Source organism: Pyxicephalus adspersus, chromosome 11 (genome assembly GCF_032062135.1).
Source record: "Pyxicephalus adspersus chromosome 11, UCB_Pads_2.0, whole genome shotgun sequence".
Classification (NCBI taxonomy): domain Eukaryota; kingdom Metazoa; phylum Chordata; class Amphibia; order Anura; family Pyxicephalidae; genus Pyxicephalus; species Pyxicephalus adspersus.
Window position 1 is genome coordinate 41,761,307 of NC_092868.1, and position 16,149 is coordinate 41,777,455.

The 16,149-nt window shown below is 38.4% G+C and overlaps 1 protein-coding gene across 2 annotated transcripts in view; it reads right to left on the reverse strand.

The window, feature by feature from the left end:
- TMEM240 (transmembrane protein 240) overlaps nt 1-13,574 on the reverse strand; it is a 50,039-nt gene extending 36,465 nt beyond the window's left edge. The window contains exons 1-2 of one of the 2 annotated variants that reach the window (XM_072426139.1): nt 13,424-13,574; nt 13,088-13,194 (exon numbers count right to left, since the gene is read on the reverse strand). In XM_072426139.1, coding sequence (XP_072282240.1) covers nt 13,088-13,194; nt 13,424-13,480 — 164 coding nt within the window. In that variant the 5' untranslated portion in view covers nt 13,481-13,574. Of the gene's footprint in view, nt 1-13,087; nt 13,230-13,423 lie in introns of both variants that reach the window. The other variant, XM_072426140.1, reaches the window with a different exon arrangement.
- Between the last annotated feature and the right edge of the window lie 2,575 nt (nt 13,575-16,149).

A 16,149-nucleotide genomic window follows, 5' to 3' on the forward strand; every position in this document is an offset into this window, starting at 1 on the left:
AGGGCCACAGTATGGTTAGCAACCCTTTGCTGCAACAACCCAGGGATTGTCTCTCTCAAAATTAGGGCTGTGGTTCACCTTGTGATTTTTGGCAAACGTTCCTAAAGACGCAAACTCATTAACTGTTGTTAATAGGAAGGAATATATTAAGCTCCATAGCTCCTGAACTACATTATCCCAATACCAATCCTATTTAATGTTTTATACACTTGCCATATATAAATACAGGTAGTCCCCGGGTTACATATGAGATAGAGACTGTAGGTTTGTTCTTAAGTTGAATTTGTATGTAAGTTGAAACAGGTACATTATTTTAACAAATGCAATTAGGACAGATGTTTGTTTCAGCATATTATTAGGCAGCATGGTGTCAGCTACTGTATAAAATCCTCACTGTGAGTTAATCACAAACAAAGCAAAAAAAAAAAACTTTATGAAGCCTAGACATTCATTAACTTCTGGAGCAAGCTGTGCTTTGATATGCAAAATGAAACAGCTGCAAAATTTGTCTTGGTCATTAAAGAGTTACAAGAGCTTGGAGAACAGCAAAAGATTTCTTCTGCAAGTCATGCAAACCACCCCTCCCCCCATCAAGCCTCTGTCCTGCACACGAGCAGGGGGCCCCATTCGTATCTAGAAGTCGTCCGTATGTCGGATATCCTTAACTTGATCCTTAACTGTATATTTATAAAACAGATATATATTATCACTATCCAATAATTTAACCCAATTCACTTATAAATGTTTATATAAAACTATTACAGGACATTTCCATAACTGGATACTATAGAGAAAAACTTCTCTTTATAGAAAGACCTATGTATGTTATGTGGCTTTTTTATTGCTATACAGTTTTTACATGATTTGTCTCCATTTATTAACTCCCCTTAAGAAACCTAAATTGGTGAAATGCGTCAGGATATGAGACTATCAACACCTCCACTTATGGAGTCCACCAGTGTGTATTATGGGTCTTATGATGTAATGGGACATCATAATGGGATGGGATTTTCTTTTTTTGATGAATATCAAGTAAAATCATAACCTATACCATTCTGTGGCCCTTAAAACCCCTCTTTTTTCAAACTCCTTTTTCATTTTCTCTTTCCTTTACATGTTTCGGAAAAGAACCAGTCTGTTTGCACATCGATGGACTGAATCACCCAGAAGATACTTTTGTCTTTTCAGCAGCAAGAAGTTTCCTGTGTGAAACAAAGTTGGCATTTCTAAACATTTGAGTTAAAAGCATTATAGTCACCGGCAATATGATAGTCCTGTAGTTCTTATTTATTCCTGTGTGGTGGACCTGTTCAAGTGCATTGAAGGGCAATAATGCATTAAGAAGTGGTAAAACCTCCATTATCAAGAGAAGTTCTGCTTATTGCCATACCATTACCACATATCAGAGGGATGGTCAATAAATGGTAAAACATTCAAATAATAGAATATTAGGGATTGATTACTTGCAAGTTAAATAAATTGTTTGCAATACACAAGCTGTGAGAACTAAGCCTTTAAAGGGACTGAGTTATATGCCAAGGTAATTTATTTTATCCTGAATTTTAAGGGATACCTTTATCTTAGCCACCAAATTTATTCAAACTTTGCATGCAATGCTATATATATTTGAAGCACTATATCTATGGAATTAATATTTGTGCCTTACTTGGGATTTGTGAAACGTTAACCAAGTCCTATTGATAAGCACCTGACACATCACTGCAATACACCCAGAATCAATGACATCTGATATATGTAATGGTGGATCAGGCAAACCTCTGTGTATGTTCCTTTGAAATAGCTTTCTGTACAAATGTAGGTGTAAGCAATCAATACAGCTAAGGAATAATTAGATAAGAAACACGGACTATCGAGTGAAAGTCTTGGTAACCTATCGCTCTTGGTGTGCACAAGGGAAGAGGTTCCATGAGCTGGAGGTCATCATTCATTGTATGGCTCAGCACATAAAAAGATGCTTTGTATGAATGATTAACTTTAAAGCCCAACTAAGCCCGAAATAAAACCAGGCAAAATCTAACAGCAATCAGTTAGCAAAGTGGTGATCAGAATATCTATTTTATTGGCCGGAAAAGCTTGCACACTGCACTAAGTCTCATTTACCTTTCTTAAATTATCAAGTGGGAGATTCAATCAGAAGTCAGCATGTAACACCAAAAGTAAGGCCCTCCATTAGAAATGTCTGGGCCCCGTACTAAGTAAACATTCTCGTCCTCCATGTCTAAAAGTTCCAGCATTGCAAAAGTCAAGCTCCTTTTTTGGGGCCCTGTACAGAAGCCCTCTCCTCCCTGATAGATGCCCTGATAGATTTCCCATCATACCTACATTACAAGCAGATCCATGTGTCTACATAAGAAGGGAGGACTTTTCAGCAGGAATGATTTACAGGATGTAGGTGATGGGCAGTTGTCTAATCATGTTAGGTACTTGGCATTTTGGCATCTACTTGGTTCACTGGGTAAATTCTGGGCCAACTATGCTCAGTTATTGAAATTAATAAAATGTGCCATAATCAGAAACCAAAGCTCTTTGTACAGCATACTGGAGACAATTTGCCATACAATGTTGGACACTAAGACTACATATAATATATATAATAATATTTTTATACTTTTTTGGGTAATAGGAAGTAACCCTGAAGACAAGACCCCAGAGATCTCAAAAAGCTACATCTTGAATTGAAGGGGAACTTTGTGTGTGTTTTGTATACAGTAAACATACTTACATGACTATCGAATCCTGCTTTATCCTCTTCTAAACCACCACTTAGCTGATTCATGCTTTTTCTTTCACAGCCATCTTGGTTTAAGGCCCCAGCTATCGCTTTATAATCTTGGTAACTGACCCCTGGGTAACACACAGCTCAGCATGTGCGTACTTTCCCAATCATTTACCTAATGGTCCGAAGCCTCCCAGAACCTGTGACATGGATATCCCAGGGGAATATGAGAAGTTGGGGCTATGTCCTCTTTTGATGTATTGACTTCATTGTTTTTGACATATTAATGTAATGCGATTTCATAAAGTAATAAAATAGCTATTGGGATAGTATCTATATTTATTAAGAGCAATAGAAATCTACCAAAGGGTCTACCCTATCCCACCCAAAGAGCAAATAAGAAATCAGAAAATCAATCAATAGGAAATACACTACTTTAATGTTAGGATTTTAGTCTAAAGGTTCATTTAAGGAGTAAGGCTAGGTGCTCACATGGGTAAACATTCAATGTTGCTGCTAAATGGTACTTTATTTGGGTTTATAAATTTCACTTTAGTAAGGGAGTTTTCATGAATTTGTAGAATTGGCAGACCAGCATCTAAAAAGTGCCAAAGCTGGACTCCCTGCACCAGAACAAATGTGTCAAAACTAACTCCGAATCTAAACCTCAACATTAAACTAACCTCCGCAGTAACATCCTCATATGCTGCATAAAGCTAAAGCAAAAAATAAATTGGTGCTAAAACCCCCATAATTCATCTTCTCTAACAACAAAATAATTTATGCTGTACTGTGATATGCCAAAAAATAAAAAGATTCTCAGTGTCAGAACTGTGTTTGTTTATGGATCCTGAAATAGCATTGGTTGTGAACGCTGTGAAGAAATCTATGAATGATGAACTTGTCCTGGGAGCAGATTGTTTATTATACAAGAATAGAGGAAGCGTTCACTAAAGGATAATTAAGCATTGCACCAAGCCATGAATATAAAACCAATACTTTGTTGACTAAGATGCCAGCTTATTATCCACAATGACCACTTGACATATTTACTGCACGTCTGACCATAAATTCTATTTGAATCTGCTTCTGTGGCTTCAGGTTTTTGCTTTGTATTTGTACAATTGAAAGCCCTTTACTTAATATGGCTGTCCAAGAACGCAGAGCTTCCGTCAGTATTATTGATGGATTCATCCATTCAACCTCATCTTACCAGCCTGCCCCCTGAATATGGGGAAAGTCTTTCTCTAGAAAATATTCTGTAACCTAGCATTACTATCTTAAGGGACAATTCGACTAGGAACAAAATTACATTGGTCTGATTTATCAAAGCTCTCCAAGACTGGAGAAGATAGACTATCATGGAGAACCTGGGTGATACAGCAAACTAGGAATGGATCTACTCCAAGATTTAAAACATTTTGCTAAATAATAATAATTTAAGAAATCAATTCCAGGTTTGTTGGATCACCCAGGTTCTCACATGATGGTTTATTTTCACTAGTCTTGAAGCTTTAATAAATCAGGCCCATTGTGTCTTAGCCCAGACTTATGGTGAGGTCAATATTTGCATACTGCACATTCCCCTAGCCCAACAGCTAGTGGCAGAATTATAATAAGAGACAGGTAGACATTTCCTTTTTGTGTTTCCATGTGTGTTCTAGTAATTTAATTTATACAATATTTTCTAGTAACAGGTTTTTGTTTAAGCCAATGTACCTCCCTGCAGCTCCTGAGGGCTTGCAAAAAGTCCCCAATAAATAAAACAAGAAAGCTCTCTGCAGCTAATAAGTATGCCTTATCTATATCTATCTATCTATCTATCTATCTATCTATCCATCTATCTATCTATCTATCTATCTATATCTATCTATCTATCTATCTATCTATCTATCTATCTATCTATCTATCTATCTATCTATCTATTTGTCTATCCATCTAAAAACATTTTCAACAAGTCCAAAAAGTTTTAAATTTTGTGTTTTGGCCTTCGTGCCTTGCTATCATATGAGCTAACATATGCCGTATGGTATGTTTCTATAAATGTCCTTAGTACAGTAATGATGGAGGAGGAGTAGAAAAGAGGGGTTTAGAATGGTATGTGTGTTAGAAAAATAATCAATCAGTTAACATAGGAATATATATAAAACATTAGTTGTCATTAACTTAATAACATACAGGTAGTCCCCAGGTTATATACGAGATAGGGATTAAAGGGTTGTTCTTATGTTGAATTTGTATGTAAGTTGGAACATGTACATAATTTTAATAAATTGGGACAGATGTTCTTTACAACACATTATTAGGCAGCATGGTGTCAGTTACTGTAAAAAAAACCTCACTGTGAGTTAATCACAAATAAAGCAAAAAAATAAAAAACTTTATGAAGCCTAGACATTTATTAACTTCTGGAGCAAGCTGTGCTTTGATATGCAAAAAGAAACAACTGCAGAGTTTGTCTTGGTCATTAGAGGGTGAACCTGTTGCTTTCCCCTGCAAGGGCAAGAAACAGATATAAAGAAAGAACATTTATAGTAACATGTAAATAGACAACAACCCCTTTGTTATTAATTGTGCCACACCCCTAGGTAGTCTCCAAGTTTGTCCTGGTCATTAAAGAGTTACAAGAGGCTGCAGAACAGCTCAGCCCTTAAGATCACCCACAACCTCAGCTGTGTTTACCAAAAGACTTCTCCTGCAAGTCATGCGAACTGCCCCTCTCTGCCCCATCAACCGTTCTGCATATGAGCTAGCAGGGAAGCCCTGTTCTTATCTAGGAGTCGTCTGTATGTCGGATGTCCTTATTTCAGGGACTACCTGTAAATCCTTTGTCAATAAAAGTCTGTACAAAATTTTGGGAATTTTCTGTGAGTTTGCAAATTTCAACCACAAGGTCCTGACACGTTTCGCAGGTTAGGTATTATGCTTCTTCAGAAAAATTTCTGTTCAGAAAATTTCATCAGGTTTGGTGCTTTACGGGTGTAGGACTGGGGCATTTTAGGACCAACCTCCATAGAGCAAGTACCTCAATGGTAGAGTAAATGCCATCTTCTCTGCAGTTGTTCTTTTTTTGGTCACATTCCAGAGGTGTCAGGGAATTGCATCTCTTTTACATGTGCAGGTAGTTCAATAGATGTGTGGCAGCTAAGGACTCTGAGTCCTGCTGAACAGAACTATTTTCCTGAAGAAGCATACTATACCTTTCTGTGAAACATGTCGGACCTTGTGATTAAAACTCACAGGACTCACCCAGCTTCCTTTAACAGTAAGTACTTTTTAGCATGGTTGTAGAGTAAGAGGTACAATGAGCCATGTATGTTGGCAATGTCCTAAAGTGTCTAGAATATGGATTAAAGTATCATATGATTAATTCTGTTTTAGGAATGATTTTGCCTAAAGACCCACGACACGCTCTACCCTTCTCTAACGTTCCACCTACCCTTTTCTAATGTTGATAGTCTGTGAAAGCGTTCCAAAAATGTCTGCCATTTTTATTACGCATTTTTTTATGGCTACCAAACAAACTACTTCGAAAACTCTCTCTTTTAATTTTTTTGGAAATTAAAAATCGACTACATGGTATCATGATTAAAAAAAAAATGACTGCTATTATTAACAATACCCACAACAAATGTTTAGCTGTCTGGCGACCTTGGCTGGATTATTATTTGCCATTTTACAGAATCTTTTCCCTCTTTTCTTTTTATCTGTCTGTAATGGCAGCAGGATTCATTTCTTTTTCCCTTTCTTTCTATCTTTTATCTTTTTCTACTTTGGTTTGCTAATCCCTTTTTTTGGATTATTATATACCTTTTTTTCTTCACTATTGTTTTGTTTTAAATTAATATTTTTTATACCATGTGTTCTTGATATTCTTTTGACGTTTATTCTTTTTTTGCAGCAATGGAATGTAATTTTCTTTGTGCTGATTACAGAAGTTTATATATAATATTATAATTTATATCTTTTCATACTTTGTCCTTTACTTTTTGTAATGTTAAACTATTGTTATTTTGCACTAATAACACATTTGTTTTAATTTCTATTTCAATAAGACATTTTGTACCAGAAATTCACAGGACTCAATATTCCAATATTTGTGTATGGACCTTTATTGACAAAGGACCGATGTTGTAAAGTTATTTGTAATGATTGTACCATAAAAATTCCTATGTTTATTGATTGAAAAAAATTTTAATTTCTCTAACACACATGCCACTCTAAATCCTTCTACAGGTGTCCCCAAGGTAAAGACATTCGACATACGGATGACTCCTAGATACAAACAGGGCTGGATGGGGAGGAGGGGGGCAGTTTGCATGACTTGCAGAAGGAATCTTTTTGCTAAACACAGCTGAGATTGTGGGTGATCTTAAGGACTGAGCTCTTCTGCAACCTCTTGTAACTCTTTAATGACCAGGACAAACTTGGAGACTACCTGTATTTTCCTTTCCTCCTCCACTGGTACCTATATAACTGGGGTTGTGGCACAATAAATAACAAAGGGGTTGTTGTCTATTTACATGTTACCATAAATGTTCTTACTTTATATCTGTTTCTTGCCCATGCAGGATAAAGCAACAGGTTCACCCTTTTGCTTATCCTATTACCAACCCGTTAAAAATACCTTTTCTTCATTTTTCCCTCCCCCTTTTGCCCGGCATATGGAAGTAAAAAGAAGTCCTGTGTAAGCTCTTCATTAATCTGCTTGGAGTTCACACAGGGTTAGGGGCTTTCTCCCCACCCCAAGTACTACATTGTGGAAAGATGGAAAGAGAACCATTTGTTCTCCATAACTTTTTCAACGTTTTCTGACTGTCATTCTTGTCCAATAGATTCAGCGTATTTTGAGTCACTGCCCTCAAGCAAGTATGCAGATTGAGACTCTGACTTTATCTGACTTTCCTGCATTCTTGTTCCAGATCAGTGCCTGATGGAAGGAAGCCAAGCTACCAGTCTTTTCAGGGATAGATTATCAATCGCAGCTTACTTAGCTCTCCTCACTATCACTAACACAACATTTCAGCCCTCAGCAGGCATTTGGGGAAAATTATCGAACCCACAAGCACATCTACAATACGTTTTTTTTTCTTCCAAAAACACGTTCTACCCTTCCCCCTTATCCTAAAATAAATAAATAATCACCGGTACGGTACTGCTATTTGCTTCATTGCATGAACTACCCAAAAATGTGAACATTTTAGATTGTCATACTAGGGAGGGGGGGTTGTTTGTTGTTGGTCTTGCTGCAGTAATAAATCTGGGCTGGGTGATTAACCAACACCCAAAGCTGTTCTGTATGGAACACAACCATAACATAGAACCTCCAGACATTCTCTGACCACAGATATATTTTGCAAATTTTGTAGAAAGAAAAGATATGAGAAAACCTGTCAAAATAAACTGATGCAGTGCAGGCACCTTCAGCAACTTCTGATACACCCATAGTATGAATATTGGGTGATTCAGCAAAGCTTTAGCATCTCATAAAAGTCCTGTCTCCTTTACAGTCATATTGGCCAGTAAGGCAGCTCATCATAGAGATAAGCCTATAGGAATGTATTGGTGAAGATGGAGAAGGTGATATGCTCCAACACTACCATGAAATGACAATGCTTTGCTAGAAAGGAGCAGTCCATGAAAGTTGGTTTCTAGAGGCTTCTGCAGGAATGTTCTTTCATTATATAGCAATTGGTTACTCCAGAGACACAACCTGCCCACAGCCCTGAGCCTGAGGTCTGTTAGGGAAACATGGTCGGCGGCTCTGTCCGCTGCGCCCCCCCTGGCGGGGTCCTTCTCCTGACCCTGCTGGGGGGTGCACCGGCCAGAGCTGTGGACCACCTGTCACATGGCGGTGGTCCACTGGGGACCCCTAGGGTAGAGGATACAAATTGTGGTTCTTTCCTTCAAAGATATGTTAAAGCCACCCAGAGGACACCACATCCCCACTACTAGATGTGCTTCTTCTTTTCCTCTCTCTCACCACCACAGGTTCTATTTACCTGGAACCAGCACCATCGGTGTTCTTGCTCCCAACTACCAAATTTAATCCTTGATTGATCATTCTTTCTGTCTTCCCCCAATTTATGCTGAACTGGAGAAAACCTATCAAGTCTAATACCAGAACAGTATAGTTATTGGAAGGGTTCTCATTATCCTCTAAAGAAGCCTAAAGGGTGAAACGCGTCAGTACCTGGGACCTATCATGATAAACTTTCTTATCCTCTTCCCCTTCTCTCTTGAATATATATGTTTTGTAGTAGACACATGTCTAGTATCCAATCTGATCCAACCCACTAAAAGATGATGTTTGGATTCGGATATGAGCATCACATCATTGTGAAATTGTATCTACCTAAAAAACGTTTTTTATATAAAACCATTTCTGTTGCCATACAAAACCTCTATCTTTTTCTTTTCCTTTCAATCTTGTTCTTAGCTACTAGGTACAATCTGTATTCCAAAAACACACTCACATGTCGACAAAAAAAAAAAAAAAATAGGAGGCTTTCAAGGGATAATTGGCAGGATTTCTCTAGTGGATTATTGATAGCCAATTATCCATGATTACCTTTATCAGAATTGTGGTTCTAATGGCTCATGAGCGTTTTATTGCGTATCAAATAGTCAGTTTTGTTACTAGCCCAATTTTTCTACGTTTGGTTCAGTGGTTAGCATTCTGGCCTTTGTAGCACAAGGGCACAGGTTCAAATCTCGCCCAGGACATTATCTGCAAGGAGTTTGTATGTTCTCCCTGTGTTTGCATGAGTTTTTTCTGGACACTTCAGCTTCCTCGCAAAAACATACAGTTAGGTTAATTGGCTTCCACACAAAATTGTCCTTAGACTGTGTTAATGGCATATGACTATGATAGGGACATTAGATTTTTAGCCCATATTAGGGGCAGCTAGTGATTATAGACTATGTAAAGCACTGTGTAATATGTCAGCGCTAAATAAATAGATGAAATCTAGTGGGGACTTCCTCTTCTCCTTCCCCATTGGTAGCCGAGATGGTAACATCTTAACTTGCCAAAAAGCCTAAAGGTAGTGCTGGGCTTTCTTATTAGAAAGTCCAACATGGTTTGCAAACTAATGTGTAATGGATACACCTGGAATGAAATGTTTGTCTAAAATAAAGAATTTATATATAAATATTGTGTTTTACTTCTCTACATGTGGATGTGCATATCGTGTCAGGGTGCTATTTATATTAAAATGCCCCCACTGAAAGACATCACCATACATGTTGTTTAGATAGAATAGGTCAGATTTCAGCTGTGTTATGGCGCATTGGTGGACTGTTTTAAATGAATGAAATGCGCCCAAAAATAATAAAAATGCAACAACGAACAACACCAGACTAGGAAAAACCACAAGTGAAGTATGACGTTTCATCCAAGTAAAGTAGCGATAAAGCCCTATCATCTGACAACTTGGCTACAAAATACAGATCTTATATTTCAGTGAGCGAGAAATCTGAATGAAGACAACCAGCCAACTGGATGACGGTGCTACGAACAAGGCCAGGCAAATTTCACTGACAGAAGTCATTGCTAATTAATGAAGTCAGCACTTGCTGAAAAGCACACAAATCACAAGGATCTGACAATGAGACAAAGATCCAGCATGCTATTTAGCTTCCTTTGTGAAATTGCAATGCATGCTGAACAGCCAATACAATTACAAAATTAAAACTTTAAATTAAAGTAAGTTGGGGGTGTCAAGGACAGACCAACAATGGCTCTCATGTATTATTTTAATTATTTTTAATTTTTGTGTATTTCATAAGAACAATCTGTATTTCTCTATTACAACCAATAGGAAATATAGTTGTATTTGTTACAGTCATTTTTCAGTGTCGGTTTTAATCTGATTGGATGATAAAGTTAAAGCATTATGTCTGTAGCATCCCCATTTTCCTTTAAATCTAAAATACTTACCTTTTCCTTGATTCAAAACCCCACAGAGTCCAGTTGGGAACTTTTTATTACAACTACACCTTTGCCATGGCTCTGTGTAAGGCAAAGGTGTTGATTGGCTGCACATAAAAAGCTAACCAATCACAGCCTCGAAGAAGAGTCAAGAGAGCAGCCAACTGGACAAAGAGGGCTCCTACTATGAAAGATAGGTATATAATATATATGGGGTCCATTTATTAGTGTGCAGCACCATAGACAAGTTGCTGACCTTAGGCTAGGTTCAAACTTTGCTGCTGATGTGTGTTGTGTTATCCCATGCATTAAGGCAAAAAGAAAGATTTACTGTTAGGGGGTGGCCCTTAGCCCTGTGACTTACTAGGAGAATACCATAACCTATCTCTATATATCCATTAGGGCAGCCCATTCAATATGGAATTATAAGACCAAAAAATGGACGAGCACAATCTGTCCTGATGCAGCACACCACAACATACAGTAATGTGTTGTAGTGCATTATGAGGAGCTGCATTGTAATTGTATTGCATTGATGAGCTGCATTTCCTTATCTGGATGGAAAATGAATTGCAAAGCACTAAGACATGTAATGTGAGTTACGTTATTGAAGTAACGTGCGTGTGTTACCACAAAACACAGCAGAGGCAAAGTGTTAAATGATCTATTTCTGACTTAACAAAAAGATAATACTGTAAAATGAAATATAAAGATATGAAAGTGAACAGTACTGGCTGATCAGAAATAATCATATTAATAATATATTTTATTATTCCATGAATTGAATTATAAATGTCCATGGGGGCAGCCACATAAGCTCTGCTATCTGCTTAGTAGTGCTGCCCAATGGTTGTGTATTTCAGTTTTTCCAGTTTACCAATCTAGAGTTGGTTGCATGTATTGCACTTCGCATATATTTTATCTATTTTATTAGGAGGGGAAAATTAGTGACTGAAATGCAATGCAGAGAGCAGCTAGAAGACTTTATACTACATAGCAAGCCAATTGAATATGAAAAGTCAGGACATTTCAGGACGGAAACAGTTAGGATTTTATAGCTTTTGATGGTTCAGGCTCTTGGCCTGTCATCCTTGTTGGCGAGTCACCCAGACCAGACAGCCAAGTATCAGGTCACCTAATATACTTATTACTTACTATATCTAATATAATCATTTTTGACCTGAGCCAATGACTTACCAATAGTAAAGGATTGTTTTGCACCTGCACGAGAAAGTCAGCAATGGCATCCCCAATATTATGTCCATTTATCATGATAATAGCTCACTTTGTGCAGCCTAAGTCTCCCTTACCACTTCTAATGAATGTCTCTTGGTTAGTGGTACGATTGGGTCTGGATTGGGTCTGTACCGGAGGTTGGTCTAAGTATTATTGTCCCCTGACTGCATCAAAGGCTTCTGCTGCAGATGGATATCAAACTGCCTGGTGCCACTCAACTAAGTTTTGCATCCCTGTATGAGAAGCCTAAGATTTCACTTGCCCCTACAACTGACGGGGATCCTTCCCAAGTCTTGCATGCAAAATATATTCCATCCGCAGTATACACCATCCTAACATAAAAGACATACAAGCTTTCTTGGAATCCCGGTGATCTCTATCATGACAAGCCAAAGCATTTAGTATTGCAATGCATATAACATAAAGTCCATGCAAAGTGAGGTCAGTAATACAGCACAATATTAACCATTAGTGTTATTTTGCAGGCCTCAAACTCACATCAGAGGATACCCGACTCAAGCAAGCGCAAGGTATCCAAATGGGGTATTCCAAGTTTCTTTTGCCCAATCTAAAATTCATATCTATGTATATAATCCGCATTCACATACTGCAGACATATTTTGAATATGGCACAGGGCAACATGCAAGTACAGGTAACACATAGGGACCAATCAGAATTCATCTTTCTTTGCTTCCACTAGAGTTAGTTGAAATCTGATTGGGTTACAGTATGTAGCGTAGATTATATACATAGACTGTGCTTTGGAAAAATATTTTTTTAATACGAGCCTGGACAATTTTTATTTTCATTGCCATATTGTCCAGAAACCAATTCTGCTTTATAATTTGGGTAGTCCACAGGGGGACGCAGGGCACCTGTATCCCCCCATCCTGCGCTTGCCTGCTGGGAAATAAAGGTTTGAGCTGCGTTGTGACCATGCAAGCAGGACTCAGGAAGGAGGGTTGGTGGTGGGAGTGAGGAGCCTTCAAAATATAGACAAGACTGAATAACATAAACACAAGCAATGTCCTACAGAGGTGAGCCTGAACCGGCCAAGGTGCTCAATCCAGGTGCATCGCCCATTGCTGGGCAGCTCAGAGCAGGCAAACCTCAGGGTTATCAGATGCAGTCAAAGACAGATCAAAATGCAATCAAGGAAGAGGAGGTGGGGGGGACTCACCTTCCACAGTTGCAGTGACAAACCCGATCTTCCCCTCTTAAATGCGGTAAGATATAATTGTGAAATCGGTCCAAAAGAGCGTTCATGTCCATCAAGCAAGCTATTGCCTGTAAGAGCCCATAACCAAGGCATCTGGTCAACTCTGGATGGAATAAAACATTGACTCTAGTTTGCAGGCTAAAAAAATTGCTGGAGCAGTCATTACAACGCTGCCACTTCTTGCAAAAAGGACACACAATATACAATACACACAAACACACACATACACATAAAGCCAATATGACATTGCTACAAATACATCAACATGCCAATGACCAAAGTGAGAGTGTTGCTTACCATAACAACAGACGCCCCCAGTACCATGAATATCATGGTGTTAGCGCTCATGTGCATGTAGATGGAATTGACAAGGTGGTGTCTGTTGCCCCCAAAATAGCAGGTACTCTTCTTTTCTTTCCTCCCTCTTCTCCGCAAAGGTCAGAACTGGTCATCTCCCCCCCTTCTCCCTCCACCTCCCCCCCCCCCCACCCCAAAAAGAAAAAAAAAAGCTGCAATCCTTGATGTTGAAGAAAAAGAATCCAGTTAAACAGAGATGGATAGAGCCAGGATCATGTTGGTGTAGTATTGCTGGAATAATAGAATCCCCCCTTCTTTTTATTTTTTTGCTCCCTCCTTGGATTTTCTTAGAGGAGCATGGGGGTTGAATCAATCTTTGTCGCCCTTCTTCGTCTCCCCCCCATTCAGAAAAAAAGGAGAGAAAAAAAGCAATTCCTCTCTCTACCTCCCTCCTTTTTAGGACTGCTACAATGCAATCCAGGCACACAGCACTTCTCTCTGCATCAAATGCTCATTGATCCAGCAAAAAAAAGGAAAAAATGAAAGTCAATCAGTCAAGGATCCTTTTTTTTCTCCCTGCAAAATTGGATGTTATCTCTATAGAGGAGCCCAGCAGAAGTGGCAAAGCAGTAGGGCAGCCTTCTCCATTGGCGTCATGACAGCTGATCACTTCCTAATCTTCTCTCCCCCATCATTAAACCAACACAAGGAAAGGAGGCAAATAAAAGCAATCCTATGGGTATAAATGGGCTCTATATACAGGGATGGAGGCAGCGCAGAGGAAGCCTTGTATCCCCTCTAGAGAGGTGTTCTTCTTGCACGCCCTGTTCCCTTTCAGTGACATTGCAGCCACAATTGATATTCTGCACCATGCAGTACACCACTGGGCTTCCACCTACTAGAATATGCTAATAGCATCATCCATTGTTTTTAGGTGAATAGCAGGAATGTGGACTGCCCTCTCCACTAGGAGAGATACCAACACCACCACCCCTTCCTTAGCCCCATCATACACCTAGCGCCCTGGTGTACCTGGCTACTGCAAACCAAGGCTACTGGTGCAGGGAAAAGGCACAAGCCTGGGAAGAACAGATGGGAAACAAATTAGCTATTTCATTAAATCCTCATTAAGCAAAGCCATTCATGCAGGAGGCTTTTGCTTCTTGGGTTAATAAATGGCATGCAGTGCTGGAAATATATATATATATATATATATATATATATATGAATATATATACATGTATTAATATTAATATTATTATTATCATTAATAATATTATTAATAATAATAATAATAAACAGGATTTATATAGCGCCAACATATTACGCAGCGCAGTGCAAATACAGACAGTGACACAGAAAGAGAGGACCATGCCCCAAGGAGCTTACAATCTAGTAGATAGATATTAATATAAGATAGATAGATATTGGATGGATGGATGGATGGATGGATGGGATAGATAGATAGATAGATAGATAGATAGATAGATAGATAGATAGATAGATAGATAGATAGATAGATAGATAGATAGATAGATAGATAGATAGGCATTGACATATAAATGCAAGATGCAGATAACATGGGGTGCTGGGCAAGGTGCAATAATAAGCCATAGCAAGCTATCAGAGGGAGACAGAGCAGGGTAGATGAGATCTTGATGTGGGTTGGTATATTTTGGGAACACCCAAATAATGACTACCATACACCTATTAATTAATAATACACTATAGAGTGTCTCATCTATTTAAATCATTGCTGCATGGTCATTCTGACATTTACTGGATGTGTAAAGAGGAATGGGGGTTTAGGCCTTATTTTAGGGGAATGTGCTATTTAGGAATGGGATGGGGTAGGTACAATGAGAGGTTTCAGGACTTGTCACTTGTTTCTGCACTTGCAAAAAAAAAAAAAAAACTTCAGCTTACATATAGGTAGATGGTGCAGGCTGCTTGCTCGCTATCGCCATCTAGTGGCGTATCAGCTAATATACTGCTGCACCTGCATTGCAAGAAGGATTTAGGAAGTTATGGAAGGGAAATGTATTATTGGTGTCTATAGCTATCAATAATATTCCCTATATTGTCTAGATGATGGGACCCAATATTTTGCTGGCTTTAAAGGCAGCAGGGACTTTTCTCTGTCTTTCCAAAATTAAATAATAATAACAGTTTTTTTGAGTTGTGGCAACTATGTGTCTGTGCTCCTCTCTACCTTTCTGCTTAATTGTATCATTGCATGTAGTTTGTTTGCATGTATGTCATTTGTCATAATGGCCTGGCATGACATTTTATGCTGCAGTCCTGGGAACCTTTTCTACATTTAGGGCCCATTTACACCTTTGCATTTTAGGCATGCCTTAATACACTCTAAGGGGGCCATTAATGACCCAGGTCCTTTTTTTCTTTTAGATAAATGTATAAATTAAACTGCACCCTTAATGCATGGAAGGTTTTACGTTTGTTTTCATGGGGGTGGATTTTGTCTAAGCATTTGAATCTAACTTGGGGCAAATTTGGTGACGTTTTAAATAATGGAAATAATCAACTCATTAATGGATATTAAAAAATCAATAATTAATAGGAGCACAATATACAGAAACCGGAATAAATGAACACTTGTGTGCAAGAGTTATACCATTGCAGCCCAGCCAATAAAGATGGCTGAAAAATCCAAATTTGGAAGAAGCCTGGATGACGATATTGGCACAGCTGAGAAAGAAAGGGAA